At 35.2% G+C, this 21,005-nt stretch overlaps 1 protein-coding gene across 6 annotated transcripts in view; it reads right to left on the reverse strand.

Moving 5' to 3' along the window:
• Nucleotides 1-2,927: 2,927 nt before the first annotated feature.
• LOC125649523 (HEAT repeat-containing protein 6-like) overlaps nt 2,928-21,005 on the reverse strand; it is a 158,239-nt gene continuing 140,161 nt past the window's right edge. For 2 of the 6 annotated variants that reach the window (XM_048877095.2, XM_056155181.1), the window contains 5 exons: nt 16,665-16,742; nt 4,036-4,257; nt 3,728-3,875; nt 3,486-3,596; nt 2,928-3,165 (listed from right to left, as the gene is read on the reverse strand). In XM_048877095.2, the coding sequence (XP_048733052.1) occupies nt 3,104-3,165; nt 3,486-3,596; nt 3,728-3,875; nt 4,036-4,257; nt 16,665-16,742 (621 nt within the window). In that variant the 3' untranslated portion in view covers nt 2,928-3,103. Of the gene's footprint in view, nt 3,166-3,485; nt 3,597-3,727; nt 3,876-4,035; nt 4,258-5,735; nt 9,064-11,368; nt 16,743-21,005 lie in introns of those variants that run through there. The other 4 variants (XR_008800188.1, XR_008800191.1, XR_008800190.1 and 1 more) reach the window with 4 other exon arrangements.

Below are 21,005 nucleotides of genomic sequence, written 5' to 3' on the forward strand. Positions count from 1 at the left end.
TCATGGTAATGTTTCAAAACCTTTCGTCGCTCCAGACTTGGAACGATGGATCGTAATGTAACATGTTTTGTAACAAGATCAGTTCATCTTCTATATATGAGGGCGAGTCAATAAGTAACCAGCCTAACCCATTTCCGGTTGAGATCCACCTCTTCTTTTTCGATGTAATTGCCCTCTAGTGTGATGCACTTAGACCAACTGATCAAGTGCCATCAGCCCAGAACTGAAAAAGTCAGGAACCTTTCCATTGACCTACTCCTCAACTGCCGTCATGACTTCTTCGTCAGACCGGAAATGACGTCCATGGATATCCTTTTCAAGTTTGGGAATAGGGAGAAGTCGCTATGAGCTAGGTCAGGCGAATAGGCAGGACGTGGTATTAATTCATAACTGTTTCGCTCTACAGCATCCATTACAACTTTGCAAGTGTGGACTTTCGCTTTGTCCTGATGCAGCAAAACACCTTCAGAGAGTTTTTCACGGATGGCGGTTCTCAGCTGGTCTAGCAAGTTTACATAGTACACTCCAGTTAATGTACATTTCTTGAGTCCAACATAAAAACGCCTTTTGCGTTCCAAAATACTGTGACCATCACCTTGCCAACAGATGGTTGCGTCTTGAACTTCTTTGGCCTTGGGGCTCTGCATACTGATGCTCTGGTTGCCATTTGCTCATCGCTAAGGGATTTGGGGACCCAACGAGGGGTTTCAACAGTCTCATTTAAAGTCAGCATTTCGCAAATTGTATGGTCGTTATAACGATCTAGTTTGCCCATACAACCTATCATTGGGTCAAATGCTGTCTGATGTGTTTCATACTGATTGTTAAGCCATTCTTGACAAATTGATTTTGACTACGGATAACTCCGTTTACCTGATCAAGATAAAGGGTGCACAGCGGATGTGACCGGTCGACAGGGGATGCTTATTCCTCCTAGGCACCTGATCCCACCTCTGGTATATCCAGGGGTCCGTGTTTGCCCAACTCTTTATTTTGTATTGCTTATAGGAGATTGATCACTGTTCATTATCTTCACCTTTCATGAGGTAAAAAGGCCTGAAAGTATATACAAATAGTATGGCCTAACCTTATCTAAGTTAATAATCCCAATGACAATATGAAATAAGGGATCAGATAGTGTCTAAAGATTGGGTAATATGCAGTGGATAGATTAAATGTCAGCCTTACAATGGCCAACCTCGGACTACTACTGCTTATACTGTAGCCTTATTCATAACAAACAGTAAACAACGGCCTTTCAACTGCTGCGCACACTGCAAGCCTTATTCAGACAGACACACTGCACACAACAACCTGGTTGCCAGGCAGGTCAATGAGACGATTTACTTAATTCCTGAAGGCTAACTTCTGCTCCTGGTTAGCCTCCGAGTGGCTTGTCTCTCCAACACATGACAACCTTTTCATTACAATCCTTGCAGACCTTACTTTTATCATGAGGTCAACCACTTCTGTAAGCTGCCTTTATTGTCTCACTTAACGCTGTAATTTCGATGCGTCTTGTACGACAACCTGCACTAGAATGAAAATCAACACCAGAATACACCCTTTATATACCGTACCCTTTTGTCACGTAACTACAACACGGATGTTTACACCTGAAATATTATGGCTGAACACGAATGGTTGTGCTATAAATTTCAGGATAATTAAAGGGACACTTTCTCAGGGCATGCTTTGTGCACCAACACCAGCATGTATGGCAATCTGATTAAAATCAGATCCTTTGATCGACTGACGTAGATCGCTACATAAGTATCTGAAGTAGCCCAGAAGAGGATCACGTCCGCATGACCTTTCGTTAAGCCAATCAAATGCACACTGTCAAATACCTGCCAGTGATCCTTTGTGTCAATTTACAAATGTGAAAGATGACTGCTCATGATTGGAGGCAGCACACCTTTCAAAACATGAAGTGCAAACATTATCTGCATTCTCTCTGGGTTTTTTTAAATTCAGCTTGTTAAAATTTCTGAAAAAACTAAAAAATTGTTAAAAGAAAATTAAAATTGACCGACAAAAGAAAAGAGTTAATTAGCAGCGCTCTAAACCTTGACATCATTGAAAGTACAGATACAGGTATGTACTAGAAATGTTTGTTTTAGGTCGATACAAAAGATAAAGAATTCTTAGAGCTAAAAGACAGGGTGAAAAAGTGCTTTCTTCAATGGTATCAATAATTGGTAAAGAAAATTTTCCAAACACCACTTCATCAGCCATCGAGACAACTCTTCAAATCATACCCATCACTATTCATACATATATCGTAATTGACAATTTACCAAATTTGGTTGTACATGTATTTCATCTCATACGTTTTGTTGTTTGTCTGAACCAAATAAATTAGGCATTATTGCAAAAGTCTTGAAAATCCTTATGCGAGCACATACAGTTTTATAATGTGGAATAAATTCAGTGGAAGAGAGATTACTGTGACTTGTTTATGAATTAACTGGGATGCAATTATCTTTATAGCGCAATCTAATTGGCTGATAGTTCTCATTAATATTCCAAATGAAAGGTCATGCAGATGTGACCTTCTATAGGGTTACTTCAGATCCTTGTGTAGCGGTCTATGCGAGCGGATCAAAGAATCTGATTTTAATCAGATTGCATGTATGAAAGACATGTAGTTTTGGGTCCTAATTTATTAACTACACCTATACAAGTACTGAGATCAAGGGAAGTATGAATTTTTCATTAGCCTGTCGTAACCTGACTTTGATGTATACCCCCTACCCATGTTTCGGAACCAAAACAAATTGTTTACTGCCACCTTATGATTCACTATTCTCTACAATTCAAAGCTGGAGAGAAGATGAGCAGGTTATAAACCTTGTAAACTACTTTGATCTGCTCCAAGTAGACAAAGCTGCTTAAATATGCTAATTATTATGCATAAAAGCATATTTATTTTGTGTTTTTATTCGACCATATAGACAGCATTTATGATTCAACTGGGATTTAAAAGTAGATTTATGTACATGTCAATAGATTCGTTCATCATTAATTCCAAAGCTAATATTCCTTTGTCTTGAACTATATGTCGGATTGTCCTAGAATACATATTGAATTTGGCAGGGTATTAATCATATATCTGCTTGAATGCGGTCTTCTCTGGAATTCTTTCTTCTTCATTGAGATTTTCTAGAGAGAAAAAAATTAATGTTACCCCATATGCAGTATCACCAACATGTACATATAAAATATTAATCATAGAACAAACTTGTAGGGAATCAGAATTCAATTAACTAATAACGTGACCAATCCATAAATCTACACCAGGAATAAAAACAGACTTTATCACTGCAGGCCGATTGTTGTCATTCCAAACATTTCATAAATATATAAAAGCACAAACACGTACGCACGCACATGCACATTGATGTCCATGTTGTGTAGTATCTTAAAATCAACTGAATATTGCGGGTTCCATAAAATCAAAGTAGAAATTCAAATTTTCTTACCATCTATTCTACAAACTTGCTGCAGGAGACACAAAGCTGATCTCTGATCTTCATTTAGGTGACCAGACAATAGAGTCAACAGATGATCTCTGGCTTTTATTAAATCTGATTCTGTACAGAAAATATATATGTATATATCATTTTACTCTGAATGTCCTATACTGCATGTACATGTTTTTCTTTTATATACATAATCAAATAAACAACTGAAATCTGTAATGATTCATATGGCAATGCATTACCTAATTCAGAATTGCTTTCCTGAGGACTTGTCCTAAATCTGTCAAAATGTACAGATATGACCTGAGATTTTTGTAGAAACAGATGATGCAAGAGGTCAAGGTCCATGGCTTGAAGCAAGGTCACCAGGTGTAGAATAGAAGTACAGATCTACAAGATAGTCTAACCTTGGTAATTGTCGCACTACCGTAATTCAGATTTATACATTCATAAAAAACCTATGTAAAACATGAAAAGACCTTAAAAGTTTATCTATATACAAAAATGAACAGTGTAAAACTTGACAAATACATGATCTTAGTCCACACACCTGACTGTTAAGACTATTCCTGTATTTAAATTCCGCAAAGTCAGTGATATCTTCTGAAGTTTCAAAGGCAATAAAAAGATTTTCCCACACGAAAGTAAACAGCCTGCTGTCACCGTAGTGACTCCTCTCAGATGGAGACCCGAGAGCCAGTGCTGCATTAATGCGAACCTTGAAATTCTTGCAGTCTTTCACCACAGCACATAAAGCCATCATCAGATCCCGCTGTAATGACAATTATTTTACAGAAATTATTCTAACATTTGTTTGCAGATCAATTTCTAAGAAATAAGATGTTTTCACATTCTCTAAGATTCACGTACACCATACCCATTCAGATTCACACCATGACATGTCATTTCTTCCACCTTCCCAATATATTTCAATCATGTGCATACAGTGTACAACACAAATTAATTCTGTCATTTTTCATTTTGTGAATCACACAACATGACCTGTTTGCCTAGAACAAAATCTTCAACAGGAATATAATAAATTGCTTGGTTTCACAAGCATTCCATAAGTATTGCATAGCAATACATGTCCCCTACTCATCCCAAGATATTCTGCATGCGGTCCCAAGTCAATTTGTTTGTGTAATATTCTGCCTGAATAATCTTGACACCAACAGCTTATGCATTATGAAAATAGATAATGATAATTTTGAAAATGTAAGGAAAATAGAATTTGCTAAGTCTCTACAATGTTACCGGGACATGTATCACTTTTTGCAATTCTTTAATTCTAATTTCAAACATGTCAATGATCTTCATCATTCTGAACTTTCTCATATTAAATGGTTTAGCTGCCTTATATAATACCCGGGCATACAAAAGGCAGGGCAAGATGAAATGTGACGTCATGTCTATGTTTTGACATACGTCACAATATGACTGTGACATAGGCAGATCTTAGGAGTTCGTTTTATGCAAAAAAATTTTTCATGACTTATAGAAGCAATGTGAAGAAACGGTGATTTAGTAAATGAATATAAATATAAGAATTGAACAACACTTTTGAGCTGTTCATGGTCAATATGAACCGATTTGGATTTGAGCCAAATTCTCTGTGAATTGCTAGCGCGATTCACAGAATTTGCCCCAAATCCGTTCATATTGGCCATGAACAGCTCAAGAGTGCTGTTCAATTCTTAAATGTACTCTGAAGTGCGATGGTCAGCACCAAAGTGCGATGTTTTGTTAACGTTACGGATGCCAAAGTGTGATGGTCATGCCAAAGTCAGATGGTGCGGGGTTCGGTAACGTTTGTGACGTCACGTCATTGTGAAGTTATTCTTAACGTCTTTCAAAACGAAACCGACGAAATGCAATGTCAGTTTGCCCCAACGAAGGTTCTTTCTGCTGCATTGCTAACACCAACTCCTTCGGGATGTATTGGAGAAATGCACGGGTGATTAAGATTGACATGGACGACAGCAACGGCAAGGTTTAAAATGTTGAGGATTGTGAGATTGGTAAAATACATTTGCTGTCAAACTATATACTTTGCCCAAACATTCTTTAATTCATGATCATTTATTACTTGTGATGTACATGTCTTAAATTCCTGGGGGTATGCTATAATGCAAATCATTCTATATGATTTCGCGTTGGAAAATTTTGTGTTTCATAACACAACTAAATGGTAATGAAATAAGTTCTTCTCCTTATTTTTTTGTGCATGGATATAAAATTTAGTATAAGTTTTCTATATTTATTGTTTATATTTATAAAATCTAAACAATCGATAAAGGTGATGTTTTTGAACAATATCGGATAGTACCCGACTCAGATGCACGGACTGTTTCATGGTTAGTGAACACATGTTGTTTATTGAAGTGTTCGTACGCACGAGCTTTACTGGCCAATACTGTTTGGAGTAAGAAGGTAAAAGTTTGTTTGGACACTATTCGTTAAGGAAAGCACTTTAGTTTTGACAAAATGTATCCTTCTGTCATGCCACGATCAGCGAAAACCAACGTAATCGTGCTGTTGGGATGCTTCAAGCTGGAATGGCACAAAATATCGTAGCAAGACACTTTGAAGTTCATCGGAACACCATCCAGTCATTATGGAGACGTTTCCAACAATCTGGTAACACTCAGGATCGACAACATTTTAGGCGTCCTCGTGTGACATCGCATCGACAGGACAACCACTTGTGCACCTGAGAAATCGTTTCCAGACAGGAAGTTTGACAGCTCGTAGCATTCCTGGACTTCGACCAATCAGTACAAGAACTGTGCATAATCGTCTGCGCGAGCACAACAATTTAGTCAAAAACAGGCCAAAATTGAGCATTTCTAAGCATCTTGGGAGCTATTTTCAAGGTGTTCATGTTACCATGGCAATTACGAATTTTGGTACCAAATTCTATGAGAGGGTATCAAATAATCACTATATGCCAAATTTCAGCAAAATCGGTGAGGGAATCTATCCATCCCTATATTTTTATATGCTTACAGAGAATGGCTCTTAAGCTTTCAGCTCAGGTGAGCTAACAAGAGTACCGCCAACGGTACATAATACACTCGTGAAAACTAATATAGGGCGTTTTTTTTCTTGCAACATGATTTGTAGAACTTGCCTTCAAGTAGTATCAGCAATCATCAGGGTGTGACATACTTTCTTTGCATCGAAAAAAAAACAAGACAAATCATGTACTCTCTATGTAATATTTTCACTTGGCATAAGATGTATGTGTGCCAAGTTTAATGGTCCTTGCACCCAACGAATCAGTCTGCATCCTGCTACTATGACCTTGACCTTAAGAAACAATAGGCATCCTCCACTTGGCATAAAGTGTATGTGTACAAAGTTTGACGGTCCTAGCCCCAACAATTCTGTTTGTATACTGCCTAGAAGGTTTCCTACTAATTGATAATGTGACCTTGACCTTGAAAAATAATAGGCATCTTCCTCTCATCGAAGTGATCAAATGTACCTACTTTCAATATTCTGGAGCTTACGATTCGGTTTGTATCCTGCCTACAAGGTTTTCCTACAAAGCAATACTACGACCTTGACCTTTCACTTGACCTTGAAATACAATAGGCATCTTCCTCTCATCATGGTGATCAATGTACCAAGTTGCAATATTCTGGGCCATATGGTTGGTTTTGTATCCTGCCTACGATGAAATGGTTTTGGTGCATAACTATCCTGATGCTTAACTATTTTTAGAACCACCACATAATGATAAAGTACAATCATATGTTAAAGCATCATCATAATATAATGTTTAAAGCATCATCATATAATGTTAAAGTATCATCATATAATGTTTAAAGCATCATCATATAATGAAGAAATATCAGCATGTAATGTTAAAGTATCATCATATAATGTTTAAAGCATCATCATATAATGAAGAAATATCAGCATGTAATGTTAAATTGTCATTATGTAATGTTAAAGTATCACCATGTAATGTTAAAGTATCATCATATAATGTTAAAGCATCATCATGTAATGTTAAAGTATCATCATGTAATGTTAAAGTATCATCATGTAATGTTAAAGTATCAGTATGTAATGTTAAAGTATCATCATGTAATGTTAAATTGTCATTATGTAATGTTAAAGTATCATCATGTAATGTTAAACTGTCATTGTAATGTTAAAGTATCATCATGTAATGTTAAACTGTCATTGTAATGTTAAAGTATCAGTATATAATGTTAAAGTATCATCATGTAATGTTAAAGTATCAGTATATAATGTTAAAGTATCATCATGTAATGTTAAAGTATCATCATTAGTGATGGGATGATGACCGAACATCGAAAATCGATTAGTTTACCCTTTCGGATTCTGATTATCTATCACAAAATTTTATAATCAAAAGTCGCTATCAAAACCGGAAATAAAAATGGCGGATAACAAGGATCGAGTTGGTTTCGTATTTTAGTTCATTTCAAAATGGCGAGCGCGAACAAAGCATACATGTATCTTTTTCTGTTCAGCACAGTTTTACATGTCAGTCATGCGCAATTTATTTTTAATATCTGTTCCAGTCCCAAGGTTATAGTGCCAGGTTTATTGTAGTTTGCTGTTAAATAAAAAATAATGCATGAAAGACTGGTTTTGTTCATCTATGCAGTATTCATATAGAGAAGGTAGCATACTATGATACAAGTACATTGTGGTGCAGAAGGTTTAAACAAATAATATTTAATGAAAAATATATTTTTAAATATCATAGAAAAACAATTATTAACCGAAAATCGATCGGTTTTCTACTCCTGATTACAAAACGATTATCGATTAAGATTTTAAACCGATTGCCCATCACTAATCATCGTGTAATGTTAAAGTATCATCATATAATGAAGAAGTACATGTATCATCATAACATGAATATTATCATCATAACATGAATATTATCCACATAAGGCAGTTGTGGCATTCCAAAGAAATGAGATTTCAATGAAAGGAAATGTGGTATGTTAAAATGTCAATCCTGGTGGAAATTGATCAAATGTTAAATCCCTTATCTGCAAGAATCATGAATATCACCTGGCTTCAACATGTCCAATATACCACAGTGATCGACAATGGCAGCATCAGAAGTGGATCCAAGAACAACACCCCAGAGCAACAATTGGTGCTACACAATTTTTGCCGTGTTGCAATTTAGTTTAAAGGTACATCCTGTGTTATCTCTGTGGCATCCATTGCGATTCTTACAGAGAAAAACTTCTCAAATGAATTCTGAATTGATCCTTAATTTGCATCTTAATTGGGAAGGTATTACGAGAGTTTTCATGACTCCTTCAAATGATATTTCATGAAGTGCTACAAAGAAGGAGTTGAAGATGCTGGACACAGTAGCTTTACTGATGTTGAAACTTTCTGTGAACTCTAGATCCCTTAGATTAAGGCACAACTTCATAAGAGTCACGAGAAATTGATTACTGGTACTGAACCCTTGTACTGTCCATCCACAGAAGTAGTTAAATGGGCCCATTCTCTTCATAACAGCCACCAACACATTGAATACTTCTGAAGGAAATGATGTATATAACAGCATCTGCAACAAGCAAAAATGTCAAATGAGTATCATCATTGTATTACAGTGGTGGATAAAAAAAAAATTCCAAAGGAAAGGGGAACGTGTGAGTGTGACCCAAGTTTGTATCCTCACCCTAAAATAATGGGAGGGGGGACCCCAAATTTGCAAAAAATACCTTTTTGTAATGTTCAACCTAATGGGTGCACAACCTCTTGATCTACCACTGTAGGCAAACATGATTGTATCAAAATTTTCATTTTCAAAACAAATTTAAAAATCACTACCAGAATGGAATTTGATTTAAGATTTAAGATCGGTATAAGAGTGAATGTTCATTGTTTACAGAATGAAATTTGATTTAAGATTTAAGATCGGTATAAGAGTGAATGTTCATTGTTTCTTTGTTGTCACTGCGGGGTATCTCATTTCACAAACACATCTTTTTTTGGGGTTAAAAACATATGACCGGTTTTCTTAATTCATTTTCTATATGCTTCAAAATGATATATGATAGAAATGGAAAATATTTGATATATAGAATTTCACTTGTGGATGCTACTATATGCATTTTCTGAACTGTATATGAAGACTCTTTTTGTGTGGTGTCAATTTCCTGTACTTTCTCAATATCAAAAGTCGACCTTAAAAGGCCAGCAAAATGTGCATTACATACGTAGCTTTCATATAGATATTGTTATGAAGTTCGTAGCAAACTTCATGCACCTTCAATAACTACATTTACAATTTTGATAAACAGGCTCTGTAGAACTAAGATGGATGCCTTCACAGCTCGATGCTTTGTTATGGTTGCTGAGTGAATCATTGCGTGGTGCAATTTAGTGATCTGTATTTTTGATAAACAAAGATTAGTACTTTTGTCGTTTTGCATTAAATTATAAGGAATGAATTCAATTTTGGGGCATATCATACGATATAACCAAATTAAATTTATTCATTATATATATATATATACAGTATATATATATATACATATATATATATATATATATATATATATATATATAATGAATAAATTTAATATATATATATAAATATATATATATATATATATAATTAAGATAAAAAAGCTGGAAAATATGAAGTTGCAAAGTATATATTTTAATACCTTTATTTTATATCTATATCTTTATTTGAATATATACTTTGGAACTGCATATTTCCCTGCATTTTTATTTTAATTATTTTGACTGTGTGATATATCAACTCTTTCTTTTTGGATTACAGTGGAACCCCGTTATTACATCGTCATTTTGTCACAATAAGATAACATAATAAACGTTCCCAGTGAAATCCATTAAAAAATCATTTGAAAATAGTATATCTTCCATTGATACTACTTAGAAGGGTGTGTGTGTGAATACATCTTTACTGTTTCTTTGTTTAAAAGACTGAATTTTTCTTTCATCTACATCTTATCTTAAATGTCCATAATTCTTCATGTTCTTATCGCTTTTCTTTATTTCTGGTGTGGGATACATATAATATTTTGATAAGCATTGCATTAGTTTCTTATCTGCATTAGTTTCCATCATTTTGTTCAACTTTCACTTTCTTGTTTAATTACATAATGCATTCATATAAATTTCTCTCAGTAACTCACTCTTGTTCGTATGCAACATTCGTACATAAAATTAAGGTAGCTCACTACACTAAAGCTTATACTCTCTGTATGACACCACATTACAAGATGGCGATTTAAAGGTTTTGTGAAATTATTTGTATCGATCGATTTGTTTGTCTATCATCGTAGTTTAGTGATTGAAACATTGGGCTGGTGAACCACAGATCTCGAGTTCAAATCCCCCAGAGTCATATGTGTTGAAATAATTTTTTTTGAAAATCATGTTTTTATCTAAATTTGTATATTTTTTGCCTTTGGCATATAAATACAGTAAAATATCTGTATCTCGAATATGGTTTATCTCAAATACCCCGCTTGAAACAAAGTCAACTGCCGGTCCCGGCCGTTTTCCCTATATAAATGATTAAAAACCTTCTGATATTTCGAACACGGTAATCTCGAATACTCCGTTTATGTTTAAGCATTTTCAAGGTCTCATGCCCTAAATTCATCTGGTTTATCTTGAAGTGCGGTCAATTTTCCACTCTGCTATTACCATACCTGGCATCGTTAAGTCACACATTCACGCCCCCACGGCTAAACCGATTATAATTAATGACCGCTAATCTACGCTCGCCTTTAGTGAGAAGACCCAGGTCACAATAATTGGTTCAACAGCTTGGGTGATTAGTGAAGCCTTCCAACATTACGGATTAAGTCTACCACCAATTATGAACTAACACGCCCAATTCCAGGCATGGTGTTTTGGATGATACAGAGGCCAGACATGATGTTGAGGTTTTACAGCACTGGATTGAAATGTCTGATAATACGGAAGAACTTGTTCCTGGAATTCAGAGAACTGATCGCTGCATTACTACAGAAGAGTTGCAGTCAACAATCCTCCATTACGCTGTTCTTCGGGGACTTAGATGCTGTCAGAAAATCATTGAATGAAACGTAGAACATTTCAAACATTGTCTGAATTTTTTGTATCTTTGTAGTATTGTATAAAATAGCATGCGTATCAATTGTATTTAATAAGATATTGTACTTAATAAATATTTAAAAGTTCTTTTTAAAAATCCATCTTTTTTTGCTTCTTACGTGATAGGTTCTTTCACTACAATGCAATAGCTACATCCCAGTCAAGCCTGGACATCAGTAAAGTAAGTACGATCATCTTAATTTTGAAACACATTGTAAATTTAATGAGATGTTTATAGATATATAAAAAACAAAATGTTTGCCTTTGAAATTTCACAATATTAATTTATCAACTTGCATTAAACTATAAGAAACGGCAATGGGTTTGTTGTTTATAATGCAAATCCCATACTATGCATCAAATATCCTCCTTCAAAAAAATATTCAAGATTGATTTTGGATATCTCGAACTCCCGGATATCTCAAAGTTTTTTCAAAGTCCCTCGGACTTCGAGATATAGATATTTTACAGTACTTATTGTATATCATCATATCTTTTATAATTAAATCAATTCATACTGATTTGAGAAACTATTTCTTGGTGTAGTGAGCCACCTTAACAAGAGTATCGCCAACGGTACATAATACGCCTGTGAAAAGCTAATATAGGGCTTTTTTCTTACACCATGATTTGTAGAACTTGTCTTCAAGGAGTATCAGCAATCATCAGGGTGTGACATACTTTCTTTGCATCGAAAAAACAAGACAAATCATGCACTCTCTATGTAATATTTTCACTTGGCATAAGATGTATGTGTACCAAGTCTGTGTCAAAGTAGGTGTGGCACGCTAAAGAACCCTCATATCTCAATGGCCGTAAGCGCCGAGCATAGGTCTAAATTTGAAGCCCTTCACTGGTCTTGGTGACGTCTCCATATGAGTGAAAAATTCTCGAGCAAGACGTTAAGCAAGATACAATCAATCCAACGAATCGGTCTGCATCCTGCTATTATGACCTTGACCTTAAGAAACAATAGGCATCCTCCACTTGGCATAAAGTGTATGTGTACAAAGTTTGACGGTCCTAGCCCCAACAATTCCGTTTGTATACTGCCTACAAGGTTTTTCTACTAAGTGATAATGTGACCTTGACCTCTGACCTTGAAAAATGATAGGCATCTTCGTCTCATCATGGTGATCAAATGTACCAAGATTCAATATTCTGGAGCTTATGTTTCGGTTTGTATCCTGTCTACAAGGTTTTCCAACTAAGTGATACTGCAACCTTGACCTTTGACCTATAACCTTGAAAAACAATAGGCATCTTCCTCTCGTCATGGTGATTGAATGTACCAAGTTGCAATATCTTGGAGCTTATGGTAGGGTTTGATCACCATGATGAGAGGAAGATGCCTATTGTTTTCAAGGTCAGAGGTCAAGGTCGTAGTATTACTTAGTAGGAAAACCTCAAAACCAAAAGGGATCATCTCCTGAAGATGTACCAGTGTACCAAGTTTGATGCCTGTCAAGCAAAGGGTTCTCAAGCTATTGAGCGGACAGTATATTCCTATGTCCAGTTTGACCCTTGACCATAAGGGTCATCTTCTCCTGAACATGTACCAGTGTACCAAGTTTGATGTCTATCTAGCAAAGGGTTCTCTAGACATTGAGTGGTCAGTATATTCCTATGCCCAGTTTGACCCTTGACCATGTGACCTCAAAATCAATAGGATGTACCAGTGTACCAAGTTTGATGTCTGTTAAGCAGAGGGTTCTCAAGATATTGAGCGGACAATGTCTTCCTATGTCCAGAGTAGATTGACCCTTGACCTTTGGACCTGAAAAACAATAGGGGTCCTCTTCTACTCATAACCAACCCACATATGAAATATCATTACCATTAAGTGAATGGTTCTCAAGATATTGAGCAGACAACATGTGGTCTACAGACCGACTGACCAACAGGAGCAAAGCAATAAGCCCCTCTTCTTTGAAGGGGGGGGGGGGGGGGGGCATAAAAATAATGATTTTGCAATAAAATTAATTAAATTACTATTACTTGTAATGGAAAATAATTCAATTACAAATTACTTGAAATTTTAAATTTCATTTCCTGATTACTTAAAAATTTGTAATTAATTGCATTCAGTTTTAATTAAACTTTTCAATTAGCCCATCACTAATTCGAAAGTTATATCCATAGCAGCTTGGTACATGTATATATATGGTACACTTTTCCCGAAAAAAATTAACGTATTAATTTAGTAATGACAGAACACACAAATGCATTGGGCTGCAGACTTTGCTCTTATAAGGTCTGCTCTACTTATAATGAATTGCTTATATTGGACTATCTGTTATAGTGAAGTAAAACTAAATCCCGAGTATAGTTCAATATTGGTTATATTGAACTTTGGATACAATGAACAGTCCCCTTAATTCCAATATATCCAGAGTATATTGTAAGTACTTTCCTATAAGATCAAAATTAAAAGCCTATAGGATTAACTTTAATGATATACATGTAGATTGACAAATGAGGGTACAAAAGATAAGTGCATAACTCCTAGCCCAGATACGACCTCCCTCCTCTAACATACACAATGTCTCATATAGCAAAAAATGACATATTACATTAATGGGTGATGTACTGTTAATCATAACTCATAAACAAGAGGCCCATGGGCCACATCGCTCACCTAAGTCACCTTGGCCCTTACTTAAAGATTTTCCCTACATATTCGCATGTATAACTTTGATCCTTATTTTGGCCCCAACCTACCTCAGGGGGCAATGATTTTTACAAACTTGAATCTGCACTGTGTCAGGAAGCTTTCATGTAAATGTAAACTTTTCTAGCCCAGCGATTCTTGAGATGAAGATTTTTAAAGATTTTCCCTATATATCTGTATGTAAAACTTTGATAACCTACCCCAGAGGCTTGATCCACTATTGTGTCCCCATCCAAGGGCCATGATCTAAACAATCTTGAATCTACTTTATACCAGGAAGCATACAGGTAAATCTCCACTCTTATGGCTTAGTGGTTCTTGAGAAGAAGATTTTTAAAGTTTTCCCCTATATATTCACATGTAAAACTTTGATCTCCTATTGTGTGGCCCCCATCCTACCACTGGGGGTCATGATTTTAACAAACTTGATATTCAACTACAGGTGACTCTCGATAACTCAAAGTTCAAGGGACCTTGATAAAACTTCGAGAAATCGAGAGTTCAAGAGATCAAAATTTGGAAATTGAAGGTCCGCCGGTATGGTTAAGATTTTATGGTAACTGGAACTGTATGTATACCAACAAGATCATATGATATCGTTTTGACATGTTTTCCTTAATATTTGTCAGGTACTTTGATATCAAAATAAAAAAACCTTATTTTGCATTAATAAAAACATTTCAAAGTTTATGTATTTATTTGTTCTTTAATCATGCTAAGATAGGCATACAAAACCAAGTTCCGATGACGCTTTACTATCGCAAACTAAACAGAGCACAATGTTATGTCGCTTTACACAAAGCAAAAATTCTAAAGAATGAGTAAAACGATGTTTTAGAGTAACTTTACACAAAGAACAAACTTGAGAAATTTAACAGTCTGTAGATCTCTAATTTAATGTATAAAACTTACTCTCTCGTCACGTCTAAACAAATTATAGATTTTATTCATAGTCGGATTATATATAATTTTAATCATCACGACACAAAACCCCAGTGCAAGGTGTAAACGGACCAATTAGCGAATTATATACTCAAGTGTGTCACCTACTCAAAGAAGTACCAGCGATGTTTCAACTATGTAAACACCTAATTACCCCTCTGGCATTCAACAAAACCCAGGTAAAGCCCAAGCGGAAATTATTACACGCTTGGGTAACGGTGGGTATACGCTACCACCACTTCGAGAGTGAAAAACAATGAAATGTGTTTTATGGGACCCAACTTTACTTCGAGAGATCGAACGTTTGAGAGATCGATAGTAAATTTGCTTTGTTATATAGAGAGAAAAATCAGGACCATGATTTTACTTTGAGAGATCGAAGTTCGAGCCATCGAGAGTCATCTGTATGTCAAGAAGCTTTCATGTAAATTTCAGCTTTTCTGGCTCAGCGGTTCTTGAGAAGAAGGTTCTTAAATGATCCCACCCTATTTTTGCATTTTTGTTATTATCTCCCCTTTGAAGGGGGCATGGTCCTTTATTTGAACAAACTTGAATCCTCACCCAAGGATGAATTGTACCAGTTTGGTTGAAATTGGCCCAGTGGTTCTGGAGAAGAAGTTGAAAGTATGAAAAGTTAACAGACAGACGGACAGATGATGGGTGATCAGAAAAGCTCACTTGGGCTTTCAGATCAGGTAGTTAAAAACCAAAGCCTTTAATTGTTTATTACTTAATATTGTCAGTAAAATTACTTTTAGATTAATCACCTGGCTTTGGTCATCTGGATCAAGCTCAATGCTTCACAGTTTTCAATTGGTGATTTAAATTTAAAAAAAACAACCTAGTCTATAATTTGCTTACCTGCATCTATCAATCCACTTCTTCCTCTTTTTTGCATCAGTTGGGAATCTATACAGGCTGCAGGTGTTTTGATCCTGTCATGTGAGTGCAAATGAAGGCAAAAGCAAAGCAGCATTTTCGACTGCTGCCCGAAGTTGTAAATCGAAAATGAAAGTAAAACGAGAACTTTCTGACTCTATTATCTAGACTATGTACTATAATGTTGGCGCCTTGAGTATGTTGATATAACGTTAACTCGTCTTTACCGTTACCTTGACATCACAATGAATGCTTGCTTGTTGTTGAATGTTACTAAGGTTACTTGGTAACATTGTAGACATAAGTACTTGCAGAATTATCAATAATGTGATTATTTTTGGATTGTTACTTTCTTTAAATCATATTCAGACTGTATCGATTCTTTTACTTATTTACATGATAGATAGATAGATGAATGGATGGATGGATATAGATAAGATGATCCTTATTGAATATGTATACTTTTCATCGGCTGTCAAAGTTCTATCTCTCAAAGTTCAAAAACAGACCCAGTAATAGACATACAGCTCCCTATATGCTTCACAGATAACACTTACTGTCCAAGAGGCCCCTCCAAAATTTAGCAGAGTATTCTTGAACATATTGCTGACTGCATAGCAAGCATTCCATCGTAACTGCAAACAGAAGATGTCATCTATATTAACAAGTCATAATCATCATTGGGGAAGGGATTTGTTCTATAAAATCCACTGCATTTACACATGACTGTTGAACAATGAATGATATTTCTCTCATTACTACCTGGAGACATTTGCCTATCTTGCATACATGTTACTACAACATCATCCAATATGTTGTGATCAACTTTACATGCTGTAATGCTCTTAATTATTCTGGGAATAACATCACTTTTTCATGTTTACACATTACTTCAGGGGTCAACATTAACGTTTGTCCGCTTGTCCGGTACCAGTGGAAAAACATTTCGGACAAGCGAATATTGATGGGCACTTGTCCGATTGGACAAGTGCTTTTTCATGTAAAGAAGTGTCCAAACAATTTGGTGAAAAGTTTATTGGTAGTTCAGAGTCGTAAGTAATGCATGAAAATGAACTTCGATCCCGATATCAATCGCTTTTATGTGAAGCTTGCATAGCCTGGTACCCGAGGCCTTCCGATGTTCTTCGAACGAGGAAAGCCTCGGGTACCAGGCTAAAGCTTGCGTAACGCATCCTCTGGTGAGAGAATGATCAATCACTATGTAAACTAGCTGAGTCACACTCGATCGGGATCGGTGTTCACTTATTGCGTACTACTTTCAATCATCATGGATCTTACGAAGTCATTGATTCAAGACAGGAAGTCTAGATAAAATTTTGTGTTAATGTGTTTGTTATTTTTATCAAGAGAATAAGATCGGGATCGGTGTTCACTTATTGCGTACTACTTTCAATCATCATGGATCTTACGAAGTCATTGATTCAAGACAGGAAGTCTAGATAAAATTTTGTGTTAATGTGTTTGTTATTTTTATCAAGAGAATAAGATCAACAAGAGTACCGCAAATGGTACATAATACACCCGTGAAATGCTTACATAATACGCCCGTGAAATGCTTACATAGGGTGTTTTTCTTGTGCTATAATTTGTATAACTTTGCTTCAGGTAGTATCAGCCATCGTGAGGCTGTGACAAACTTTCATATGAACAAAGGGTCTTAGCTCAAGTTCAACAACCTGTAATTTTTTCAAAAATGGAAGAAAACCAAAATCCTTCCCCAGATGCACATCTTCAATACCCATACAAACACTCCACAAAATAAGATGGTCCTCACTTGAAAACTGTGGGAGGAGTTGGGCGGACAAATTATGTACCCTCCATAGAATATTAATTTCCAAATAGACTAAGTTCAACAACCTGTAATTTTCTCAAAAATTGTAGAAAATCAAAATCCATCCCACATGCACATCTTCAGTACCTATACAAACACTCCACAAAATAAGAAGGTCCTCACTTGAAAACTGTGGGAGGAGTTGGGCAGACAAATTATGTACCCTCCATAGAATAGTTCCAAATAGACAAAGTTCAACAACCTGTAATTTTCTCAAAAATTGTAGAAAATCAAAATCCATCCCACATGCACATCTTCAATACTCATACAAACACTCCACAAAATAAGAAGGCTCTCACTTAAAAACTGTGGGAGGAGTAGGGCGGACAAATTATGTACCCTCCATATAATAATTATTTCCAAATAAAGGGGCAAAACTCCTGGAAAAAAGGTCAAAATGGACCAAAATTGCAGTATGATCTAGAGTGACCCACAAAGAAGCTACACAGCAAGTTTCAGCATGATATGTGAAAGGGAAATGAAATTATAAAGAGAAAAACCAGAACGGACGGACGGACTGATGGACGGACGGACATACAGACATCGCTGTACCATAATACGTCCCGTCTAAAGATGGGCGTATAAAAATCAATCAAGCAGGTATAAAAATGAACTATATCTTACAAATATGTAAGTAAATTAAATACAGTTTTCAAGTTGACAATATTAGATACAGTTTTCAAGTTGACAATATTAGATCTTTTTTGAAATTTTTTCGGACAAGTGAAGTTGAAGTTCGTAAATATCTTTGTCCCTTGTCCGAATGGACAAGTAGGAAAAAAAGTTAATGTTGAGCCCTGTACTTAAAAAATGAATTTCATTTTTATTTCAGCTCAGGTGAGCTTTTCTGATCACATTTCATCCAGCGTCTGTCCGTCCAAAAACTTTAAACATTTTCTTCTTCTTCTTCAGAACCACCGGACCATAATTTCAACAAAATTGCAACAAAGCATGCTTGGGTAAAGAGGATTCAATTTTGTTCAAATGAAGTGTCATACCCTTATTCATGTGGAGATATTAAGAATTAGTGAAAATTTTGTAGCATATCTGTTAACAAGAAGCTCACAGGCCTTATTAGTCACCTGAACATTAATTACCGGTATAAATTAAAATTATCAATAATTCCAAGGGCTATGAAATGTTTAATAATTTCCCTGTTCTGCATATCTAACCTAAATTCTTATATTCAGCAGCCATATAAAACAAGATGTGCATGATCTTAAAACACAAATGGAGGATAAAATTTTGTTCATATTAAGTGTTGTATATTTCCCTAACAAAATACTAATGAAATATTAATTTTTTAAATCATCAAAATCTATATTCCATTTAAATTGTCTGAAAAAAGTGATTTTTATCTTCAAATTTTTAATTTTGTAAATTTTAAAATCATTTGTAATTTGTGGAATAATTTGTATTTATATTAATTTAATTATCATTCTTATTGTTATTTAATTTTGTAAAATTTAAAATCATTTGTAATTTGTGGAATAATTTGTATTTAGTACATTAATTATCGTTGTTATTGTTATATGCATAATTAATTGAGGGTATTGTATCAATACCGATGTTCGAAAGTTCTGAACTACCGAGAAAGACCGATTTTTTTTAATCAATACTGACGTTTCAAAAGCTCCGAACTACCGATCAATCTAATTAAAATCAGATCTTCTCTAACCGTTACACTGGAGATCTCATGGAACTGGAGATCTCCAGTGTAACGGTTAGAGAAGATCTGATTTTAATTAAAGTGAAGTGATACTTGCATTTACCTAGAATGGAAAGTGTGCTGTCTACTCTTATTGTGTTGTTGATGCTGCTAAGCTCTCATGATTACTGATATTTTTACTGTTGGTACTAGTAAATCATGTTGGTGTTGAGAAATGATGATATTTAATGATACATGTAAATGCTGCAGTGTTTGTATTTCTTTGATTTGTAAGCATCAATATAGCTTTATCAAGAATAAAATAATTTCAATAAATACACGCGATACAGACTCTCCGTTCCTTGCAGTGGTTGTTTAAATGTGGTTTGGATTGGTCTCATTGCAGGAGGTGAAAATTGGCCGTGAGCAAAATAAACCATGTTAAAGGTGGTGTTTAATTTTTTTCTAATACAATTTTTCATGTTAATGCATATTGTTGTTTAGCTTATTGAGAGAATTACAAAGATACCAAACACCATATATGTTTCTGAGAAAAACTGGTTTTGAACATTTTCATTTTAATCCTCCTACTTAATTTCTTCATTAGAAATATTCTTAAATTCTTTGTTTAATAATACTAATGAGCAATGTGGGTAATTCGTATTTTGAATATGAATTACAGACAGTTAAAAAAATTGAAAACTTTTTGTACACAGGGAAAGTCGATGAAAAATGTTAACTTACAAAATGACCATACCATGCGGCTTTACTGATTTATAGCTTTAGAACAATCGTTATTACTTCATTGAAAATTTTGGATTCAAGAATAATGCTGAATGTCAAGTTTGTTAAAATCATTGCCCCAGGGGGTAGGGTGGGGCCACAATAGGGGTTCAATGTTTTACATGCGAGTATATAGGGAAAATCTTTAAAAATCTTCTCAAAAACCACTGGGCTAGAAGAGTTCAAATTTCCATAAAAGCTTTCTGACGAATAGTAGATCCAAGTTTATGTAATTTACGGCATCTAGGGGGTAGGGTGGGGCCACAATAGGGGATCGAAGTGTTGTATGCTGATATATAGGAAAAATGTTTAAAAATATCTCTTGTACTATTTAAGATGGGGCTTTCATATTTTGTATATACATTTTTTTCCCTGAAAGACCTATCACATCTTGTGTGATCTTGTGACCTTGACCTGGAAGTTTCACCTACTTTTAATAGAAATCTGACCTATTGACCTAATTTTAATAAAAATCTGACCTATACAAGACAGGTGACTCTTGATAACTTGAAGTTCAAGAGACCTTGATAAAACTTTGAGAAATCAAGAGTTCGAAATTCGGAAATTGAAAGTCCGCCTATATGGTTAAGATTTTACAGTAACCGGAAGTGCTTA

Source organism: Ostrea edulis, chromosome 1 (assembly GCF_947568905.1).
Source record: "Ostrea edulis chromosome 1, xbOstEdul1.1, whole genome shotgun sequence".
Lineage (NCBI taxonomy): Eukaryota > Metazoa > Mollusca > Bivalvia > Ostreida > Ostreidae > Ostrea > Ostrea edulis.